This window comes from Chiloscyllium plagiosum, unplaced genomic scaffold (genome assembly GCF_037043375.1).
Source record: "Chiloscyllium plagiosum isolate Xiang-an unplaced genomic scaffold, Cpla_swu_hap1 HiC_scaffold_19, whole genome shotgun sequence".
Taxonomy (NCBI): Eukaryota; Metazoa; Chordata; class Chondrichthyes; order Orectolobiformes; family Hemiscylliidae; genus Chiloscyllium; species Chiloscyllium plagiosum.
In genome coordinates this window covers 54939129-54962385 of record NW_028270157.1, presented here as the reverse complement: position 1 = coordinate 54962385, position 23257 = coordinate 54939129, and the positions used below count along the sequence as shown (strand labels likewise).

General features: G+C 42.0%; 1 protein-coding gene across 8 annotated transcripts in view; it reads right to left on the bottom strand.

Annotated features, from left to right (window-relative positions):
* Nucleotides 1–23257, bottom strand: part of LOC122559542 (uncharacterized) — a 68597-nt gene that overhangs the window by 10985 nt on the left and 34355 nt on the right. For 6 of the 8 annotated variants that reach the window (XM_087997402.1, XM_087997401.1, XM_043709183.2 and 3 more), the window contains 3 exons: nt 17874–22203; nt 15317–15385; nt 12956–13033 (listed from right to left, as the gene is read on the bottom strand). In XM_087997402.1, the coding sequence (XP_087853528.1) occupies nt 12956–13033; nt 15317–15385; nt 17874–22074 (4348 nt within the window). In that variant the 5' untranslated portion in view covers nt 22075–22203. The remainder of the gene's footprint in view (nt 1–12955; nt 13034–15316; nt 15386–17873; nt 22204–23257) is intronic. The other 2 variants (XM_087997405.1, XM_087997407.1) reach the window with 2 other exon arrangements.

Genomic DNA, 23257 nt, shown 5'->3' with positions numbered 1-23257 from the left:
CTTCCATACTGTAGGGAATTTAATCTAACCAATGCATTTAAAGGAACACGTTTACATGTCTGCATTAATCGGTACTGACAGCTTTAGTGCTATCGCAGCTGCAAGATCTGAGCTAGATATTCTATGTATTTGACCTGATTTGCCCGACAGAATTCAGAGTCTTTGAAGCCTAATTCTGATTTTAAAAATAGAATTTCGAAACTTAAGTTCCAAAGGAGAATCACTGGACCCAAAACGTTAACTTGCCTTTCTCTTCACAGATGCTACCAGACCTGTGTTTTTCCAGCAATTCGTTGTTGTTCCAAATCTAGAGCACCTGTACTTATAATTTGTACAAGTATGGGATCAGAGGTATATTCCTACTTTTATAGGCCATCTCAAGATCCATTTCCTCAATCTGTTTGACCATTAACCTACACCAGTTATATTAAAATAGCTAACAACGGTCATACGATTCCTTCACTGACTTCCAAAATATTTGCCTTTAGATACCATTTTCAGTATGTCCAACGTCTACAGCTGGAGCAGCAGTGATTTCCTCCAACTAAATATTGAAGACGACAAAGATTCCTGAACCATCAACGCTTCTTCCTGAGGAAGGAGAGGCAGATCCACATGTGAGAGCTGGGTGTTATATTTAACTAAGAGACCATCTTCCTTTCGCATACCCTCACAAATCAAAACACTGCCTTCCTCACCCTTTACATAAACCCACTCCTAACCTGTTATGACAAACTTCAATTCTGCTGCCCAAATCCCAGCTCTCATCAAATCCTGTTCAACTCTCATTCCAACGCCCATCTACACCGGCTCATGAAGCAGCAACACCACGATTTTACAATAGTCACTCTCCAATTTAAATGTTTTCATGGCCTCAGCCCTTCCTGCTCGAACTTCCAACCCTCCCATCCTCTTCACACTACTATCCCAAACATGCAGTTTAACTGCAAATGGCCATTTCAGTTACCCCAGCTTCAAATCTTGGAGTTCCTGCTATGAACCTTCCCACCGCTTGTCACCTTAAAAGTCATTAGTTGGCTTGCTATCAAAGTTAGCTTGCTAACACTTGAGTAAACAAGCTTGGGTCATTTGAAATATGATGCCATAAAGCGCCAGCATTCCATGAAGCGGTACGGTGGCTCAGTGGTTAGCACTGCTGCCTCTCAGCACCAGGCACCCAGATTTGAATCCAGTCTTGGGCGATTGCGGAGTTTGCACTTTCTCCCTGTGTCTGTGTGGGATTCCTCTGGGTGCTCCAGTTTTCTCCCACAATCCAAAGATGTGCAGGTAAGGTGAATTGGTGCAGGGATGTGTAGGTTAGTTGCAGTTAGGGGTAAATGTAGAGTACTTGGGTAGGGGTATGAGTCTGGATGAGAGACTGCATCCAGATGGCTAGTTCTCCCTGTATTCCATGAGATTTAACCAGTCTCCCATATGAAAGCTTGTCGAATGCCTTATTGAAGTCCATATAGATCACATCCAATGCTCTGCTCTCATCAATCCTCTGTTACTTATTCAAAACAGTTAGAGAGACATGACCTCCCACGCACAAAGCCATGTTGACTATCCTTGATCAGTCCTTGCCTTTCCAAATACATGGATATCCTGTCCCTCAGGATTCCCTCCAATAACTTGCCAACCACCGACATCAGGCTCACTGGTCTATAGTTCCCTAGCTTGTCCTTACTACCTTTCTTAAATAGTGGCACCATGTTAACCAAACTCCTAGTCTTCTGGCATCTCACCTGTGACTATTGATAATACAAATATCGCAGCAAGGAGAACAGCAAACACTTCCCTAGCTTCACAAAGAGTTCTAGGGTACACCTGATTAGATCCTGGGGATTTATCCACCTTTATGCGTTTCAAGACATCGAGCACCACCTCCTCTGTAATATGTACATTTTTCAAGATGTCATCATGTTTCCCCACATTCTTCAATGTCCTTCTCCACAATAAAACCCTGATGCAAAATACTCGTTTAGTATCTCCCCCATCTCCTCTGACTCCACACAAAGGCCAACTTACTGATCTTTGATGGGCCCTATTCTCTCCCTCGTTACCCTTTTCCCTTTAATGTATTTATAAAATCCCCTCGGATTCTCCTTAACCCTATCTGCCAATGCGATCTCATGTCCCCTTTTTGCCCTCCTGATTTCCCTCTTTAGTATATTTCTACTTCCTTTATACTCTAAGGATTCACTCGATCTATCCTGTCTCTATCTGACATACACTTCCTTCTTTTTCTTAAGCAAACCCTCAATTTCTTTAGTCATCCAGCATTCCCTACACCTAACAGCCTTTCCTTTCACCCTAACAAGAATATACGGTCGCTGGACTCTCCTTATCTCATCTTTGATAGCTTCCCACTTTCCAGCCGTCCCTTTACATGCAAACATCTGTCGCCAATCAGCTTTTGAAAGTTTTTGCCTATACTGTCAAAATTAGCCTTCCTCCAATTTAAAACTTCAACTCTTAGATCTGGTCTATTGTTTTCCATCACTATTTTAAAACTAAAACGAAATAATTATGGTGGCTGGCCCCAAAGTGCTCCCCTACTGACACCTCAGTGACTTGCCCTTCCTTATTTCCCTAAAGAGTGATTAGGTTTTACATCTTCTCTAGCAGATACATCCACATACTGAATCAGAAAATTTTCTTGTACTCATTTAAACTTCTCTCCACCCAAACTCTTAACACTATGGCAGTCCCGGTCTATGTTTGGAAAGTTAAAATCTCCTACCATAACCACCCTATTATTCTTACAGATAACTGAAATCTCCTTACAAATTTGTTTCTCAGTTTCCTGCTGACTATTAGCGAGTCTATAATACAATCCCAATAAGGTGATCATCCCTTTCTTATTTCTCAGTTCCACCCAAATAACTTCCCTGGATGTATTTCCAGGAATATCCTCCTTCAGTACAGCTGTCATGCTAACCCTTATCAAAAAGGCAACTCCCCCTCCTCTCCAGCCTCCCTTTCTATCCTTCCTTTAGCATTTTTTTCCTGGAACATTAAGCTGCCAAACTTGTCCATCCCTGAGCTGTGTTTCTGTAATTGCTGATACCCCAGTCCCGTGTTCCTAACCATGCCCTGAGTTCATCTGCCTTCCCTGTTAGGCCTCTTGCATTGAAATAAATGCAGTTTAATTTATCAGTCCTACCTTGTTTTCTGCTTTGTCCCTGCCTGCCCTGACTGTTTGAATCGCTGCTTTTCTTAACTGTACCAGTCTCAGATTGATCTCTTTCTTCACTATCTCACACTTCCCCCTCACCTTACTACATCCTTCAGACTAACCATCGCAGAACGGCAGAACCATCAATGAGGCCTGCAAGGATAGTCTAACAGTATCTGGTGCTGAAACTCCTAACAGACTCAAACCCCATCTCTATTAAAAGTCGGAATACATAGATAGAAATTTGAGTATCAACAACTACCAAAACTTCCAAGATCAACATCAATCATAGAATTCTCATACTGAGGCAATGTCTTTTCCAATTCTGCTTTTTCTCATTTTGTAACTTAGGTACGAGTATGCAAGCACACGTTTGCGTGGAATTCAGGACACGTTTTACCTTTTTAGTAATTTATCCTTTTTGCTAAATTCACAAAAAAACTAACCCATAATATTTATCAACGCAGACAGCTGCCTGGTTTGGTTCTTTGCAGTTTAACACAGGGTCAAATAGATACTGAATTTAAAAAGACATGTTTTTCGAAATCCAAAACTCTTGATATATTCACCCCTCTCAACTTGGTTGCAACACTCGCTTTAAAATTCAGTTTACAGACTCATTCCCCATCACCCATTTGTGGTGTGTATTTTTGGGAGTATATGATGCATTTTTTTCAATTTTAATTAAAATTACAATGAAATAGGGATTATTCCAGATATCTCAAATAGTACCTCATGGCCATGGGATTTCAGTTTCCAAACTTGTAAAGTACACAATCTTCTTCCAATAGCAACTCAGTTACCAAAATCAGGGTAACATTCAATAGTCTGCTGCAATTTTCACCATTTTAACTTGGCTCCTTTGCACTTTTGTGCTACAAATCTCATTGTATAAAAAGATCATGCTTCAACAACTTCATACTTTTACTGTCAAATTCTCAGACCTACTATTCTAAAACACAGCATTGTGTAAAGTAACAGACACACAAAGGAGCGATTTTTGCTGCTGCCACTTAACTTTATAGCAAATCCTCAGGTTACCCATTTAATTTGATCGAGATAGTGCCTTGGGTTTCATATGTACCTCACTCCTTGAACTGGGTACAAGGAGTCGCTGATTTATGAACACCCAAATTTACAAAGAATCGCATCTTGAATGCAATTTTAATTATCTGACATTTCCTTTACTTACAAATGGCTCTTTGTATTGCCTGCATTGCATTCTGACTTGCATACCAATCAACTTGCAAAGACTCAGGAACAGAACCAGTTTGCAACCTGGGGGTCTGTACTGTGATATCGAGCAAACAAAACCAGTGATGTGAAAGGTGGAGATCTGTAACCAAAACAGAAAGTGCTGGAGAAATTCACCAGGTCTGGCAGGATAAAGTCTAGTAAGACTCCTCTTCAGATACGCCTCGGAGAATTCTACCATAGGATTTGCCTGGAAAATCTTACATTATACATGATTGCTCACGCAGGAACAGATTTGATTGGCTGAAGGGGGGGGGGGGGGGGGGGGGAGGAGATAATGGAATTACTATCATTTTACTATCATTGCTATTACCTAAGCATGCATCATTATCATGCAGTTATAGATCTAGTGAGTAGCCATACACAAGATAATATACAACTCAAAGAAGGTGTATCTTCTCTGCACGAGGTCAGTTATTAAAAACCTCCTATATTCAAAAGTTTGTTTGGATTTCAATCCCTTTTCTAAAAAAATTTTAGTAACTTCATTTTTCCTTCTGACTCATTCCATTCCATGTTATCCAGTGTATGGAGAAATTCTGGTGATTATCCACTGTTAACATTTAGTTTCACTGATAAAGTTATGAGACAAATCAATTGTCAAGAGTATGGGCATTATCCTCAGCTCAGGATAACTGCTGATTAGTTGACTAGTTCAGAAAATCGTTACCACCATTCACTTCTAGATTTGGAGCACAGTAACAAGGGTGTCTTGAGTCCCCAGTAGCTTTCCTATCATTGTCAATTACACCTTTAATAGATCTTACAGAAACAAACTCCCTGCTTGCCGTTGTCATCACTTTCCACTTCTCGAACATTAGTTTGCCATGATTCCAAACATTACTTTTAACTTCTTCTGTATTTCATGTCATTGGAACAGGAGCATCCTGGTCAACATGCAGCCAGCTATTCAGCTCATCTCTGGAAAAGTTGTCCCTCGTGATTTACAGCAGGGTAGTCAACCAATAAGAACCTAGAACAGTACAGCACACGAACAGGCCCTTCAGCCCATAATTCCATCAGTTTTTCACTCAGTTTTCATGTACTTATTTTACCACACATTAAATTTCTCAAAGTAGTCCTCGTTAGATGATCCTTCTTCAAACATGATGGCACATGACCAGTGGCTCAGTGGTTAGCATTGCTGCCTCACAGCAGCAGAGACCCAGGTTTGATTCCAGCCTCTGGTGACTGGCTGTGTGGAGTTTGCACGTTCTCCAAGTCTGTGTCGGTTTCCTCTGGGTGTTCCGGTTTCCTCCCACAGTCCAAAGCAGGCAGGTGAGGTGGACAGGCCACACTAAACTGTCCCATAATGTCCAACGATGTGTAGGTTGGGTGAATTAGCCATGGGACATGCATGGTTACAAGGATAGAGTGGGGGGTGGATCTGGGGGATATTCTTCAGAGGGTTGGTGTGCACTCGATGGGCCGAATGGCTTGTTTCCACACTACAGAGATTCTATGACAAGTGGCCAAAGGTTTGCCCACTACCTTTGTAGAGTTTCCCTTTTCACCTGGTTTCCATGCACATGACACATTAAAAATGGAGTCTTTGATACTGCACTTGAGACTAAAACTCATGTCTTCAGAGGGTCGGTGTGCACTCGCTGGGTTGAACGGCTGCTTCCACACTGTAGGGATGCTATGAATCTTTCCTTCATGGCTCATCAGCTTTCTCATGCAATCACATCGGTAAAGCATTTTTCAATTTTGGATCACATCCTAATCCATTGGCTAAATCAAATTCATCATATTAAGATGGAAAAAAACAAGGATACTGCCATTAACAGGCACTTTTGCAGAGAGAGGAGTAGTGCAATGACCTAAACAAAGCACAACTTTTGTCAGGCATTCCTTTCTTTTGCAGATATTCTTTCACATTCAGCAAAAAACTTCTGCACCTATCTTTGCAATCAACAAGGAATTTAATTATGCCACTTTAACACCAATGTTTGCATATTTCACGATAAGTCAATTCCAACTCAAGCATCCCCACTGTATTCGTGCACATTAGAACAGTTATACTGATTCTATTTTTCTTGAAACTACAAGCAAACTTTCATCAGCACCAGCTAAGGATTTACTTGGAAGGTATCACACATTACTTCAGTTTCATCAGCATTCTAGATTTGCACAGCGGTCAGGCCATGCTCAATCACAAGTTTACAGATTGCTGCTCCCCTTATACAGGTAGCTCTTGGATAATGCATGCTGAAGTAGTGCAATTCGGCGATAATGTCACAGAAGAATCAGGGAATGGTATTTTCGAGAACGCTTACCTCTGTTCGCAACAGCGCAATTTCAGCGGGGGATCAGTTTGCGCTCTTCCTCCCGCACGTGCACACATGCCCGCGCTCAAATCTCCGCACACCCAATGCTCTTACCTTTCTGCACATGCGACAGGACTGCTGCCGACAGTGCAGCTGAGAGAGGTACTGTACAGAGAGCGGCTCTCTTACATTTTAAACCATGCTGTGTCAACTTTATTATTTCATCCTTCAGTCAGGCTGTGTTATAGTTTTGGGTGATTTTTCAGTGATTGAGAGGGATATTTTTGCTTGTCTGCCCCTAATCCCGCTTTTCCCATCAGCATTTTTTTTTAAGTGCAGTTTTGCTGGAATGCAACTACAGCGTTATAGGAGAACTACCTGTACAATACAACTTCGCAAATCCCACGCCGTATTTTAAAGCAAGTGACCATCCCAGAAGAGGCACATAATTTTCATCTTAAAATTCTGTGTCTTTTCCACTAGTATTAGTCAAGATTTAATTTGATTTGGATTCGATTTGATTTGATTGTCACATGTACTGGAGATACAATGGAAAGATTTGTTTTGTGAGCAATACAGGCAAATCAGACCTCAAGTACATCCAACAGAACAGAATAGAGCATATAGTGTTAGATGTACACCTTCCAAACTCTAATGAAGCTCTTCAATCACTGTACAACTCAAGATTTAAAGCTGAAGGACAAAACGCAAGACGCACTCTACGCTTTTATCACACTGGTTTCACAAAGAACTCTTCATAGCTTTTTGCGGAGTGCTTTACCGCCTTAAATCATTCATGAACCAACAATGAATGCTGGAATAAAATAGAGTTGTGATGTTCACACTTTTCCAACCTCTCATATTCCCACTTTCTGTATCAAAGTCAGGCCAACACACGTTTGCCTCAGATTTTGCATGTGGGAGTCATCTTAGCCAACAGTGTATCGATGGGTGAAAGGTTTCAGGTGTAACAATCACAAATTACCTAACAGCGTGATCGGCTGCAATGGGCAGCACTGCTAGTGACAGCTGGAGGAACTACTGCATGCTCTGTGAACATATACACATCCCAAGTTCAAACAGATAGGTGCGATGAAACTCCATAAAAATGGTCAATTTCCTTTGCAACTTCTACAGCTTTCATGAGAATTCCACATTTGGGTGTCAGGTAATGGAGAGTTTAACATAACTAGATTCCAGCTATTGGTAAACTGCTGACATGTGGGCGGCACGGTGGCCCAGTGGTTAGCACTGCTGCCTCACAGCGCCAGAGACCCGGGTTCAATTCCCGCCTCAGGCGACTGACTGTGTAGAGTTTGCACGTTCTCCCCGCATCTGCGTGGGTTTCCTCCGGGTGCTCCAGTTTCCTCCCACAGTCCAAAGATGTGCAGGTCAGGTGAATTGGCCATACTACATTTCCCGTAGTGTTAGGTAAGGGGTAAATGTAGGGGTATGGGTGTTGCGCTTCGGCGGGTCGGTGTGGACTTGTTGGGCCGAAGGGCCTGTTTCCACACTGTAATGTAGTATAAAAAAATAATAATATGTAGCTCTACTAGTTAGAACTCAACCCGCACCAATCAACCACATTGCCCTGTGGCCCAACATTTCAACTCCCCCTCCCACTCTCCCAAAGACATGGAGGTCCTGGGCCTCCTCCACCATCGCTCCCTCACCACCAGAACCTGGAGGAAGAACGCCTCATCTTCTGCCTCGGAAAACTCCAACTGCAGGGCATCAATGTGGACTTCAACAGTTTCCTCATTTCCCCTTCCCCCACCTCACCCCAGTTCCAAACTTCCAGCTCAGCACTGTCTCCATGACTTGTCCTACCTGCCTATCTTCTTTTCCATCTATCCACTCCACCCTCTCCCCCACCCTCCCCCCTGACCTATCACCTTCATCCCCTCCCCACTCACCTATTGTATTCTATGCTACTTTCTCCCCACCCCCACCGTCCTCTCACTTTCTCCCCACCCTTCAGGCTCTCTTCCCGTATTCCTGAAGGGCTTTTGCCCGAAATGTCGATTTTACTGATCCTCAGATGCTGCCTGAACTGCTGTGCTCTTCCAGCACCACTAATCCAGAAACTGACAAAACGCACTCTACACTTGCATGCAGACAGACACAGACTGACAAACAAAAGGCACGCTGACAGCTGAGTGGAGGGGAAAATATGGAATTCAATGCAACTCCCAGTTCACGTGGTTCACTGAGATAATCCTTTTTGCTTGCCAGGACTGGATACTCCTTGGTTTTTTTAGCGCCAGATACTTCTATTACTATGCAGGAAACATGGAGGAACTGGTTCACAAATTAGTGTTTCTCATTTATTGGTTGAAAACAAGTACAATACAGCAACTGAAGAGGGAAATAAATTGTCTAGCTCTTCAGGCTTTGGGTACAAGGCTCTCATACCTACAAGCTGCTTAGCTACCTAGTAGCCAATCACAGATGCTGACAGGCAGAAAGCCCTTGTCAATGACAACTGGTCACTTCACAGACCAGCTATTTGTTGCCAGTAGAGTCTTATCGCGTACACATTCCCTGATGCCATTTATCTGCAACCAACCTTTCTCCACTGTTTGAACAAGCAACAGTGTAATCAACACTCAAGGTACAGCAATACCTTCCACTATCCTTTATATTTCTAACAGTCCTTTTATCATTCCAGTCCATAAATCAAACATACAGGGAAATAAAATGCTAGCCTAGTTGCTCTACGTTACATGTGAAGATACCCAGAGCATTCCCTTTGTTGGCATTTTATAGTCTCTCTTCACTTAAACCATTTTTCTATTTTCTTACCAAAGTGGATAATGTCACATATCTGTAACAAATAACACTAGGAGCAGGAGTAGGCAACTCAGCTTACACCTGTGCTTCCTCCACCATTTGATATCATGGCTGATCTCATGTTGGCCTCAACTCCACTTTCCTGCCTACTCTCCAAAATCATCCCCTAATCATCCCTAATTAAAAATCTTCCCCTAACCTTACTGTCCAGCATCGACTGCATCCTAGGGTAGTGAATTTCACAGTCACTACCCTGAGAGAAGTAATTCCTCCTAAACCGTTTTAAATCTGCTATCCCTTATTCATAAATATATGACTTGATCTAGATTAAATCCAGCTATAAAATGTTGGCGGGTTCTGTGGCAGCCTCGACGTTTGTGTCCACTCACCTCTATCAAACTTATCGAGAACACACTCAGCCCCTCCCTATAAATCATTAAAATAAATTCTAAATAACTGAGGTACTACCAGTGATCCCTGTGGCACCCCCTAGCTGGTATGCTAACCTGACAACTGGTTACACCAAGCGCTTTGCCAGTAAACCAATCCTCTATCCACACCAACATTTCACTCCCAGCATGAATTCTTATTTTATGTAGCAACAAATTTGTGACACTGAAAACAATCGAAAAATGCCATTCCATCTGGTTTGCCGTGCTCTGAACATGGTCGGAAAAACAAACTCAGGATGTTTGCCAAACAATTTCCTTTTCACAAAATCATTATGGCTCCGCATGATTGTGTCAACATTTTCTAATCGTCCTACTACCACTTAGCGGATACAGGATTTTCCATGTAACAGATTTTAGAGTAACTTATACCTTTCCATCTTCTGTCTCCCAGCTTTCTTGAATAGGTATGTTACATCTGAGGCTTTCCAAACCAATGGTATCTTTTTCAAATCTAACGAAGCTTGGAACCTTTCAAACAATGCATCCACGATGTCTGTAGCTCAATTTCAGAAGTCTTCAAGGATTCAGGCCATGAGGTTCAGAGCCTTGTCAGTCTTCAGTACTAGTTTGCCTAATATATTTCGTTTCACCTTCCCTTTTCCTCCTCAAATGTTTTATTATTTGGTCACATTTTGGAGATAGATGCAAAATATTTATTCAAAATCTGTTGCTTTGTGTTTCTGATTAGCCAGTTCTGCCCTTGAAACAAGGTTGACTTCAGGTACAATTCCTTTCAGTACCGTGTAAGATTTTCCTGTGTTTTTTTTTGTTATGGCTTACACTCAATTTTTTTCTTTTTTAATAATCCTGTCCTTATTTCTCAACTTTGCTCACCATCACCATAAAAACAGAAAACAGAAACAGGCCAGTCATCATAATTACATGATTCTCTGTCACAACCACTCTAGCTCACCCCCTTAACCCATGGGTACTCTTTCTTAAATATGTGCAGGCACTGGCCTTGTACAGCTTTCTATGGTACAGAATTCCACACGTTCACCAAGCTCAGTGAAGAAATCTCTTCTCGCCACAGCCTGAAATGACAGACATTATTCCTAAGACCTTAAATTCCCCCAGCTGGGTAAGGATCATTCCTACATCCAGTACCTCTCTTCCAGTCCTGTCAGAAATGTTCTATGTTTCAATGAGATCCGCTCTCTCTCTCTGCATTTACATCCAGGCAAATTCACAAGTTCCCATTTTACATGTAACCAATGAGCTGTAGTTATGTGGCATTCTCAAAGTCCTACCAACCACCTTCATCTCGCTTCTTCACTAGCATTTGCAGTGCTCCATCCGGATTTCAATTATTTACCAATGAAGAATATCTTGGGACACGATGTTACAACAATCTTTAACCTTATAATACAAGATATTGTCTTGCTGCATGAGAGTATGCCATGTTCAATGTCTATCATTAAAGGTTTCACTTTTCAGTATGAATTGGAGTTGGTAAATTGTGATTTAGTGCAATGCTGAAGTCTTGGAAGAGCTGTGGATCTCCAATTACAGCTCATCTCCTGATCTCCTACCGAGCTTGGATATGCAGTTATTTCAAAATATCCATTTGACTTAACCACACGCCAATCCCACTTAAAGTCCTTCAATTCAGGGCTACCGACAGTCCCCTGAGTGGACAACTCCAGAGGTGGTTAGCGTTCTTCTTAGCATTTCTTTTAGTCAGAAGATCCTATGAACTTTGCCACATATGTAGGCACCAAGTAACACACCGATCTTGAAATGTCGATGATTTATTGGGCACCAATAGGAACACCAATTGCCTGCTTCTCCCCATCTGAGCACCTGGCCTCTCAGAACTTTCTCAGCCAGACTAATTCAGGAGTCCGCCTTTCTTCACAGATATCATCTCTGCAGTGCAGGGTTTATAGCAGATCATCCCACTGGAAACATTTACTTTATCGTTTAGCAAAGTCTACTTCCCTTTCTTGTTTGTTTTTCAGAGGTTGGAAGCTATCTCCAGATGGAGTTATTTCACCAATGGGGAGGCAGATATAGCCACGTGTCAAATCTGTGTGTCTGTTGCCAGGAATTGATCTAGGAGCTGGTAGTTTAGATGCTCCATGAAGAAGCATTTTGTCAATTCCTGCAGGTAAACGAGTTCAGGACCATTCTTCATTATGGTGTCTGCTGCTGAGTTCTACTTTGCATTCAACAACCCTTCGAGAAAACAAAACTTGATAAGAAATTTCTGCAATGAATTACAACCCATTTCATTATTTCAGGTAGCATACTAATTATACTGCACTCCAAATTATTAGCAATAAGTGAGTAATGATAACATAATTTCTTGGACTCTTCATTGCGACTTGCAACACACACACACACACACACACCATGAGATGTAACGTAGTGGTAATGTCAGAACCAGAAGGCCAAACTGATGTTCTGGGAACATGGGCTCAAATCCCACCATAGTAGATTCAATTCAACTAAATCTGGACTAAAAAGCTGGCTTAATGGTCACCATATATCCATGGTCAATAATCATAAAACAAAGTATGGTTAACTAATGCCCTTTAAGGAAACCTGCCATCTTGACCTGGTTTGGACCAGATCCACAGCAGACTCAACTGCATTCTGGGCAATTAGGGATGGGTTAAGAAATCTGTGGACGCGCAAATCTGATGAGTGAATAAAAGGAAATGCTCCCATGTCGTTTCTTCGGACTTCTTAAGCATATTATGTAAATGCAAGTTGTTCTTGTTTTAAGGACAAAAACTAATAAAGTTACTTGATTCTTGACACTGCTAGCTCAATGCTCCAAGTCAATGATTTCATTGGTAACAGTCACAAAACAACCCCAAGATTTCAAACAACATTTGAACAGAATTGCTAAGCCAAGTATCGTGCCAAACACAACAACAGGAAAGAAAGGTAATTATCCTGCAGTATCCTTATTTGATAATTACACACACCATAACATGGGAAATTCAGCCAAACTGCATGACAGAAACAAAAAAAAAAATAAAAATCGACAAAATCCTCACCAGCATCATATCTTGTTTTCTTCTGCGGAGTACAGTTCTTCTCCAGACTAGGGCACTTGGCAGATTTTCCTTCCTTTCCTGGAAGAGTAGCGAGCAGCAAGTTTTATCAGTTAACGAAAAATGCTCCTTCTACACAACGTCTCTTAATCACTTACCAGGGCTGGCATTTAGATCTTTTGAGGCCAATGTTTACAAGATCCAGGTCTTTTGATGGAAATCCATACCGAAACAAAATTTTCCAACGTTTCAAATGTTTATTATGTATATATACACATGTACAACAATACGAAAACCAAAAATAAGAAGAGGACAGTAAAGGAATTTGATCCCAACATATTCTGTCAGACAAGTGTATGGTTTACAAGAGAAAGATGGTAATTATAGATAAAGGCATCTATACAGCCCATTCTGATTTGTCCATTTATAAAGAGATCTACAGTTTAAAATGTATTTCTGGGTTTCTGCCTACACTGGTCTACTTGGAGAGCCAGTCTGTATGATCACTTGTGTGAAACAGAGCTTCTCAAAATCAGTTATATTTTGCATGACTGAACACTTCTTTTGCAATTGACAGTACTATTTATCCTTCCCATTTCTTAGACATACGGGTCAACTTTCAACATACACTTCTAACTTGAAAAGTCCAAGTTTATTCCACGTTTCTACAAAATTCACTAACCTGACAATGGAGAAAAAACATGCAACTGCTCTGAGCAGTGCCTGTAGCATCGCAATACAGCACTGTCTCTTGGTGCCAGGACCTATTCTGGTCTATACACTACCTAACACTTATTCTGGCCAAGACAGTTAGAGGTCCAATATATTTTTAAAAACTTGTTGCTCTGAATTGATTGGACATGTCGGGTAAAGTCTACAGTTCCTTTTCAACTTTGCCTGTTTGAACACTGCTCATGTTGTATGTTAGACACTCATACAGCACCTTAAATTGACAGCATTCAAATTTCACCTTTGGCTTGTTTTTTGCATCTGCTTCTGCAATTTCTTTGCTTCGACCTGATATTTGGTACCTGAAGTGAAGAAGACTTTTACTAAACTATGGAGCAGAACTCACTTTTCACACACAAAAAGCTAGACAATTAGCTAAAGATAAATTATTCATTCAGTTAATTTCAACACTGTCTTATAATGTACTAACATCCAGTATGTTTGAAATAAAATGCAAAACCATCATAGCTCCTGTAATGAATGAAGAAATAACAAAGAGCTCAGGAATGGTCAAGTTAAATAAATTGAGAGCAGGTCTTAAATGGTCAATGCAGAGGCAGAGCCATACATATCAAGAACACTTCAGCAACATTGGCTTCAGTGGCGATTGACAGGACACAGGCGGATTGCTGATCAGTGAAGCAAATGGGAATCAGAGTGGGCAATGGACTAGACATTGGGAAAGCGAGAGCAGGGACAGGGTACAGGAGACACTAAGAAAATAAAAACCATTTTAAAACGTGCTTTTATTTTGGAATGCTGCAGACAGGACTAGGCCATACCACAGAAGATTTCTTTTTTTCCCCTGTTGTTTGAGTCAGAAGTCACACGGCACCTGACGAAGGAGCAGCGCAATGAAAGCTTGATGATTTCAAACAAACCTGTTGGACTACAACCTGGTGTTGTGAGACTTCTGATTTAGTCCACCCCAGTACCTCCACATTATGGCTACTTACTATTTCTGAGCATTTGCCAATTAGCTAAATAGAAACAAACAAAAACCAACAAACAGTCTGATCAATTTCCAGAGAGATGACACAAAGGTAGTAATGCCCCAAGCCACCCACTGCAAGGCAGTCAGATGCAACTTGATACTATATGGATCTTAAGATCTCAGTGTACCATACAAGGCCACCACAGGAGAACCAGAAGTCAGAATAATACTGGTTGATTAGCAGTTTGACAAAGTGGAGAACTAAATAATTTTGGAACACTGACCATTTTATACTGGGGGGCCCTCATAAGGAATCTCAAATGTTTGACACAAGTACCCATACATTAATTACACTGATTTTTCTTCCACATTAACATGGTTGGTATGAAGCTGTAGATTAATACAGGTCATTGTTCTCAAAGTTATGCAGGACCAGCAGCTAGATCAAACCTGAAACCTGCATTAATCTTTTTTTCCAACAGCAATGGTTTGTGTCAATTGCAGGACAAGTGAAGCATAAAAGCAAGATACATCAGCAGGGACGAAGAGTAGCATTATTAACTTGGCCATGAATGAAGTGTTCAGACAGTCTGAACACATTTCAGAGCATGCCTTCTGCTTTGTCACATGTAGTGAACTTTATTTTCCATTTTGATCATTTAAATTTAAAAAGAGGAAAAGAGACACTACAAGATCCTCACCCCGAGTTTCACTTTTCCTTTGTTTCTGTGGACTCCGGCAATTAGAAGCATCAGGTTTCCTTTTCATGACTAAAAACAAAATTAATGCATCAGGTTTGAAATATTCAAAATCTTTCTTCCATTTTCAATTTAGAAATATTTCATACAGAAGCACTTTCATTCTCTCCTGGGAAATTAAATGAGTGCAGAAGTGGGCAGGTGAGAAGTTTATAACGTGCCGTGGCAGACATGACTATGCGGGAAAGCCACAAGGATCAATTCTGTGGTATATTGGTATTTCATTGGAGACATTGCTTTCACAAGTTTGCTGCTGGTATTCATGTATTGTGTACGCTGTTTAACACTGCAGTGAATTCAGTCACATTTTCAATTTATACCACCATATAAAAGACCAAATAGAAAAGCATACAATTAAAGATACCTTCCTTCTCCTTCCAAATCTGACCAATCCACAAGATTTGCATTTAGCTTTCTAAAATGGTCTACCTGTACTCCAAACTTGATTTTATTTCAATCACTGGTATTTTCCGAACTCTCAATAGTTTTGCTTCCACTTCTACCACTTATAATATACAATTTTTTCAGTAGAACAATCCTTAGCAACATTGATCACTCGATCTCACCAAGCTTCGATTGTGTTGAGTGTCTCAAAGACAAATGTTAGAAACTACAAATGTGTCCAGGTCCTGGCCCTACCTTCATAACGTCTCTAGCCTTACATGATGTTATGTGCAATATCCTGACCTCCTAATTGCTCCCCGCGCCCAAGTGTTCACACTATAATGTTGTACCTTTAAGAAAGGTTGTAAGAGGAAACCAGGGAACGACAGACCTGAGTCTGACTTTGGCTGTGGGTAAATTGTTGGAGGTGATTATAAGAGATAGGATTGACGGACATTTAGAGACGCAAATATTGATTAAGGATTGTCAGCATGGTTTTGTGCGAGAACTCTCTCTCAAACTTGAGAGTTTCTTTTGAGGAAGTTACCAAAAAGATTGATGATGGCACAGCAGTAGACATCGTTTATTTGGATTTTAGTAAAGCCTTTGACAAGGTTCCGCACTGTAGACTAATTAGCAAAGTTAAGATGAGCTTTCCAATTAGATACACAATTGGCTTTACAGTAGAGGACAGTAATGGTGGAGGGTTGCTTTTCAGACCGGAGACCAGTCACCAGCAGTGTTCTGTAGGGATCCGTACTGGATCCTCTTCTGTTTGTCATTTATATAAATGATTTGGATGAGAATATAGAAGGTATGGTTAGTGAGTTTGCGGACAACACCAAAATTGGTGGCATTGTCGACAGTGAAGAAGGTTTTCGAAGATTGGAAGGGATCTTGATCAAATGGGTCAATGGGCTGAAAAATGGCAGATGGAGTTCTGTCTGGATAAATGTGAGATATTGCATTTTAGTACAACAAACAAGGACAGAGCTTATACTATTCACGGTAGGGCCTTGGGTAGTGTTGTAGAATACAGGTACCTAGGGGTGCAGGTACATAATCCTTAAAGCTTGTGTCACATACAGACAGGGAGGTTAAAAAGGCATTGGCACGCTGTCCTTCATTGTTCAGTCCTTGGAGCAAAGGAGTTGGGACGTTATATTGAAGTTGTACAGGATAGAGGTAAGGCCTCTTCTGGAGTACTGCGTCCAGTCCTAGTTGCAGTTAAAGGGAGGATATTATTAAGCTGGAGGGGGTTCCGAATAGATTTGACAGGATGGTGCCAGATATTGAAGGTCTCCATTATAAAGAAAGGCTGGATAGGCTGGGACTTTTTTTTTCCACTGGCGTGTAGGAAGTTGAGAGGCGACCTGATAATTTATAAAATAATGAGGGGTATAGATAGTGTTAAAGGTAGTTGCTTTTTCCCTCCCAATATGGGGAATTTAAAGACCTGGGGGCACATTTTTACAGTGAGGGGAGAAAGATTTTTAAAAGGCGGCATTAAGAGGCTTTTCTTTTTACACAGAGGGCGATTTGCATGTGGAATGAAATTCCTGAGGAAGCGATGGACGTGGATACAATTACGATGTTTAAAAGACATTTGGATGGAGATATGAACAGCAAAGGATTGGAGGGCTATGAGCCAGATATAGGCAGGTGGACCTAATTTCGTTAGGGATTCGGTTCGGCCTGGACTGGTTGGACTGATGGGTCTGTTTCCGTGCTGTATGACTATGACTCTATACCCGGTCCTTCACCAGTTGTACTCCCACCTTTCAGAGCTATAGCCACTCCCGATGTGCGACAGCTTTATGTAAAATCATCTCTGCAAATTATAGGGTTCGTAATTGCTCCCATGTGCGTCAAAATAAAAACAAAACATATGGGGCATCCTAGAATAGTTTCACAGTTAAGCTTTTTGACTGGGTATGGGGGAAGGGAAGGAATAGTCAGGAAGGAGGGTGCAGACTGTCAACACATTTGTTTTTACATCACACAGGCCAGGAGGTTTCCACAAAATTGGCAACGAGTGGTGATGGCATCAATGCACGATCATTACGCAATAATCCCACATTGTTACTGCAGCTCAACAGCAGTCAGTGTATCATACCCTTGAATCCTAGCTTGACCCCAAGGTGGCGGTTAGTGTTACACTTGTCAGTTTGGTCACCAATTTTCTTTCTCAATATGTCTGAAGGAGGATCTCTGTTCCCATTTGTCGTTTGATCATCAAGTTCCAGAGCAGTCCACGTGTCTTTGTCTGGTTGAACTTCAACCAGATCTCGGGAAATGTCTTTGCTTTCCTTTCGATCGGGTTTCTCGTGAGAAGAAGCTTTGCAGGGTAATCCAACCGGTTCTTCAGACATTCTAAGAGAACTTAAGTGTGCAATGCCTGGCTTACAGAAACCTTCCACTTCATTGTTTTCTATTCGAGTATTGTTTGCACCAGCCTGTTGCTGCATAGCTTGAACAACACACACTTCTTGTTGAACGTCTCTCAAAACTTCATCCCGATTAGAGTCAGGAGCAGCATTGGAGCAGCTTCTGGGCCCAGTATTCCAGCTCTCAGATACTTCTAAAGCATGTCCTCTATGGGTGGCAACAGGCACACTGTGTAAAGTGGCCTCTACATCCATGTGTTTTCCAATACAATTTGGATCACTAGGCTCATTGCTATTTTGGTTCTCATGCATTGCATGTCGCAAATCTAACTGGTTTTCAGTTTTATTGCCTTGCGATAATTTACAATTGCAGTATATGCCAAGCACACCTGATGCAGCTAGCCAGGCATTAATACAACAATATTCCTTCCTTTCCCGTTTCGTCTTCTTTGCACAGCTGTTCTTATTGGTGACAGGCTGCAATGTAGGACTTTGGTCTCCCCACGGTCTACCTGGAAGCTTCATCGCCCCTGCCTTGGAACTGCCAGCCTTCCACACGTCACTGCTGGCATTCTGGGAAGGTTTACCTGGCATTTCCTCATTCAGCCTCACATCTGAGCGATCGAACGTTTCAGACCATACACCTCCTGGAGGCAGCTTCTCATTTAGTTTTGGTTTTGCTATTTCAGCAAGCAGGTTCAGGATCTCAGTGTGTCCAAGTACCTTGATATTATAAGACGAGTTGCAGTCCAAATCGTCAACCAGGCTAGCTTTCACAGGCTCATCTGGCATTTGCACTTCTTCGGAAACACTCGCAGTTTCTATAGCGACACTTGGCTGTTTATGCTCACAATTTTCACTTTTTTGTTGATCGTAGTGTTTGCTGGCTGACTTTGCAGCGTTGGCATGTGCAAATTTGAAAGGATAAGGATTCCAGAAGTTCATTAAAGTTTCAATTTCTGTGTCAATTGAATGCAATAGATCATCAAGACCCTGAGGCTCACGATCTGAAAATTTTAAAGGAGGTGAATTATTAATCTCAACAGACGTGACATTCTGGTCAGAAACCACTTTCTCATCCTGCTCTTTGTAATCAGATGGTAATACTGAATGACTCTGTTGAGGCTCAGTAAAATCATCTTTGTCTGCAGTTAGATCTATTAAAATGTTCACCTGGCTAGTATGAGTTTGAAGGGTCTGCTGACTGGGGAGTTTTTCCTGCAAGACTTCCAATGCCGATTGTGCTTGCCCCATTTGAGAAGATTCTTTTACTGACGGGCATCGCTCACTCTCTAAATTAGAGAAGGGAGAACTCGGCACTTGTGGATTTTCCCTCACAGTATCACAATCTTCATGTGCTTCTTGGTCTTTCAAACTGGATTCTCCAGTTTCTTTTATTGTAGACTCGTCATTCAATTCCTCTTGTGAAGAGCCAGTTAGATCAACCACAGGGGAGGGGGAGCTCTGCTCAACTGTCTTCCACATCCCAGTATTGTCTCCCAATGAGAACACCCCAGTGATACAGATCTCAGACTGAAGTGTATTACATTTGGCAACAGTCTGATCATCAACTATAAGCTCAGGTCTCTCTGAGCTGTCACTGCACGTCATCAACTCTGAAGAGTTTGTTGTTTCCTTTTCATCAGGTAGAGGCACATCTTTACATACGTTTTCACCCTTTGACAAACCCTCCAGAGCAGAAGCCATGAACCTTTTGTGAGGTGGACTATCAGTTACATTTTCCTGACCATCACACAGCATCAGGCAGTGTTGGAAACCACAGTCTTTCGACAAGACCCCTGCATCCAAAGTTAGGTTCCTCTTCTTCCCACTGACCTCAGTGGAAGACGGCAATACTTCAGACGGAGTCTTCTGACTGGGGTCCACTGACGTATTCACGCCATTTGCCGGTTCCCCAATTCCGCCGGCTGTCAGCGAGCTGATAATTTCTTCATGTTGTTGTCCAGTCAGGTTTAATGGACTGGCAGCTGCTGGCTGAGCAGTGTTAGATTTCTCAGACTCTGGAGTAGGTGCACCCGCAACTAAACTGGATGCTTCACCTTTGCATTCAGTAAGTCTCGCTGGCAAGTGTTCTTCTCCAGTTAATACTGTGGAGGGCTGACAGATAGAAGCAGCCTCCACATTCTGGCAATTCTGTACAAGCACAGACGGTGGGACTACAAGTACAAGGCCTGGAGTTGCCTGCTTCCCAGAGCTTTCACTGGGTACGAGGCAAACAGAGTGCAACGAGTTGCTAGCGTGAAATGCTTCAGATGAAGGAGTAGAACCTGAAGAAACAAGCTGAATTGTTTGTTTGCCTTCACTTGTGGATGCTATATTGACTGCAGAGCACAGCACATTTACAGAATGTGGAGAACCAGGAAAAGGAAGAGTACTCTGCTGTTCACTATTACACAAAGCCCCCATTTCAACTGGAGATGCAGTCACTGTCTGCTGCAAGGTTGAATTTGAACTGCCCACCGATGATACTCCAAAGTTACAATGCCCAGACAATGCAGTCAACTGGGAGGTCACAGGGACGCTGTTGTGTGAGCTTACATTAGCAGCTGAAATGAGATTTCCTGAAGACATTAAATTCTGCTGGGTACTGAAACTGGAAGACACCTGAGAAGTTATAATACTGACTTCATTCATAGTTGAAGGTGTAAAGTAAAAGTGAATATTATGTACATCTTCTTGACTGCATACATCTGGTTTGAGAGAGAGGGGAGGAACAGCTGGTGCAGGAGGAACTCTCTTCTGTTCAGTCATTTCTGTCAGGGATGATTGGTTTTGCATTTCAATAGATTTTGCCAAAGTTGAACAGGCATCTTCCAATTCTCCATTCTGATCACTTAATTTATCATGCAACTGAGTGCCTTCCACAGGCACGTCCTTGATGTTGGAGTTATCAGCAGACTGAAGAGAATGTGGATTTTGTTGCAAATCCTTCCAGTCGTGAGACATTGGGGTAACCCGGGCAAGCACCATTCGTTTTTGGCCATTTGAATTTGCTGATGCAAACCAAGAATTACTAGTAGTGTGCTGCGTAGTTGGCTGTGAACTCAAACAAGCGGATTGCCCTGTCTGTTCAGAAACTGGCAGAGTATTATTGGAAGAGCCAGCTCTTTCTTGTGCTCCATTTGTAAGAGCTGGCCAGCTTCTCTGGCCAAGTTGAGGGGGGACATTCTGGGTTATAATTCCTTCAGGACCTTTGTTCATATCTGTACCTACCTTGCCACAAGTCACCTTACCTTGTATCTGCCCGTCACACTTCACTACATTATTTGCCATTAAACCAAAAATTAAGCTACCATTGCCTTGAGGTTCAGAAACATTGACTTGTGTTTGGTCCATTGAAATTTGAGGTACACTCCCATTTGCAGATGATAACGAAATTAGCAAATTCGAAGAGTGGGCTAGATTCTGATTAGCTGAAACTGGATTGAAGGCTGGTAATACCCTCGCTGAATAGATTTTGTGGGCATTCGGAGTCTGAACAGTTTGGCCAGCGCTTGTGGTAGTCACCCATACAAGTCCGTTGACAGCAAGCTGCTGTACTCTTGTGCTGGTTACTGTACTGCCTTTGGGTAGGACTGGGATCGGCCATTTCCTTGGAAGAGGTTGAGATGCTGCCTGTGAAACAACTTGGTGGACTGAAGTGTTTTGTGCTTGCGAGTTAGCTTTAACAACCGAAAGCATCTGTTGAGATTTATACTCCTGGGTCTGCGCCATCGGTTGAACTGTCCCAATCATCTGGTTGAGTGTTTCGAGGGTCTTCTCAACAGGTTTAGTGTGGCTATTTGGCTGAGGGGGTGTGGATGCTGGATGCGCACATGTCCTGTTTGCAGCATAGGTGACATCATTGCGAATTGGCTTCGATATTGGATACGGTGGCAAGAATCCCCTCTTGCAATCGTACATTTTCATTGTTGCAGTTCCAGGCAAGAAATTTCATCACTTCTCAAAGGTGAATCATAACCAGTCAGCAGCTATCGAAGGTCAGGGGCACAAAGCTTATAACACTTGTAGATCCTGTGCCACAACAACATAGGAATTCTACAAAGAAAAGAGAATGGGACAGGAAATTAAGAGGTTGAAATTATACCTGTCATTCCCTACACTGCTCCTGAAATACTGTTGAATAAAAAGGTAATGGACAAACAATCTAACCTAGAAAGTAACCTATTTCATACAAGAGTAACCAAGGTAACGACTGCAAATCAAAGCTGTGCGTGAGAAATCATGTCTCACAAACTTAAATTAGTTTTTTGAACAAATAACAAAGAGCTTTGATGAGGGCAGAGCGGTAGTCATGATTGAAATGGACTTCAGTAAGGTGTTCAACAAGGTTCCTCATGGGAGGCTGGTTAGCAAGGTTAGATCTCATGGAATACAGAGCCATTTGGATAAAGAATGGATCAAAGGTAGAAGACAGAGGGTGGTGGTGGAGGGTTGTTTTTCAGACTGGAGGCTTGTGATCAGTGGTGTGCCACAAGAATCGGTGCTGGGTCCACTACTTTTTGTCATTTGCATAAATGATTTGGATGTGAACATACAAGGTATAGTTAGTAATTTTGCAGATGACACCAAAATTGGAAGTGGAGTGGACAGCAAAGAAGGGATCTTGATCAAATAGGCCAATGGGCTGACAAGTTGCAGATGGAGTTTAATTTAGATAAATGCGAGGTGCTGCATTTTGGAAAAGCACATCAGAACAGGGCTTATCAAATCAAAACAAATCAAAACAGGGTAATATGAGGTACTTTATATCACCCTGCTTTTACCTCAGACAGACTGGTCTTGCTTCGCAGAGATAGTGTTGGAAAGTCTGGAAAACTGTTTTTGAGCTGTGGTTACCCAAGTGTGACAATGACAGTTATTGAGAGAAAGTGAGGGCTGCAGATGCTGGAGATCCGAGCTGAAAATGTGTTGCTGGAAAAGCGCAAGTCAGGCAGCATCCAAGGAACAGGAGAATCGACATTTCGGGCATAAGCTCTTCTGCAGGAATGAGGAAAGTGTGTCCAGCAGGCTAAGATAAAAGGTAGGGAGGAGGGACTTGGGGGAGGGGCTTTGGAAATGCGATAGGTGGAGGGAGGTCAAGGTGAGGGCG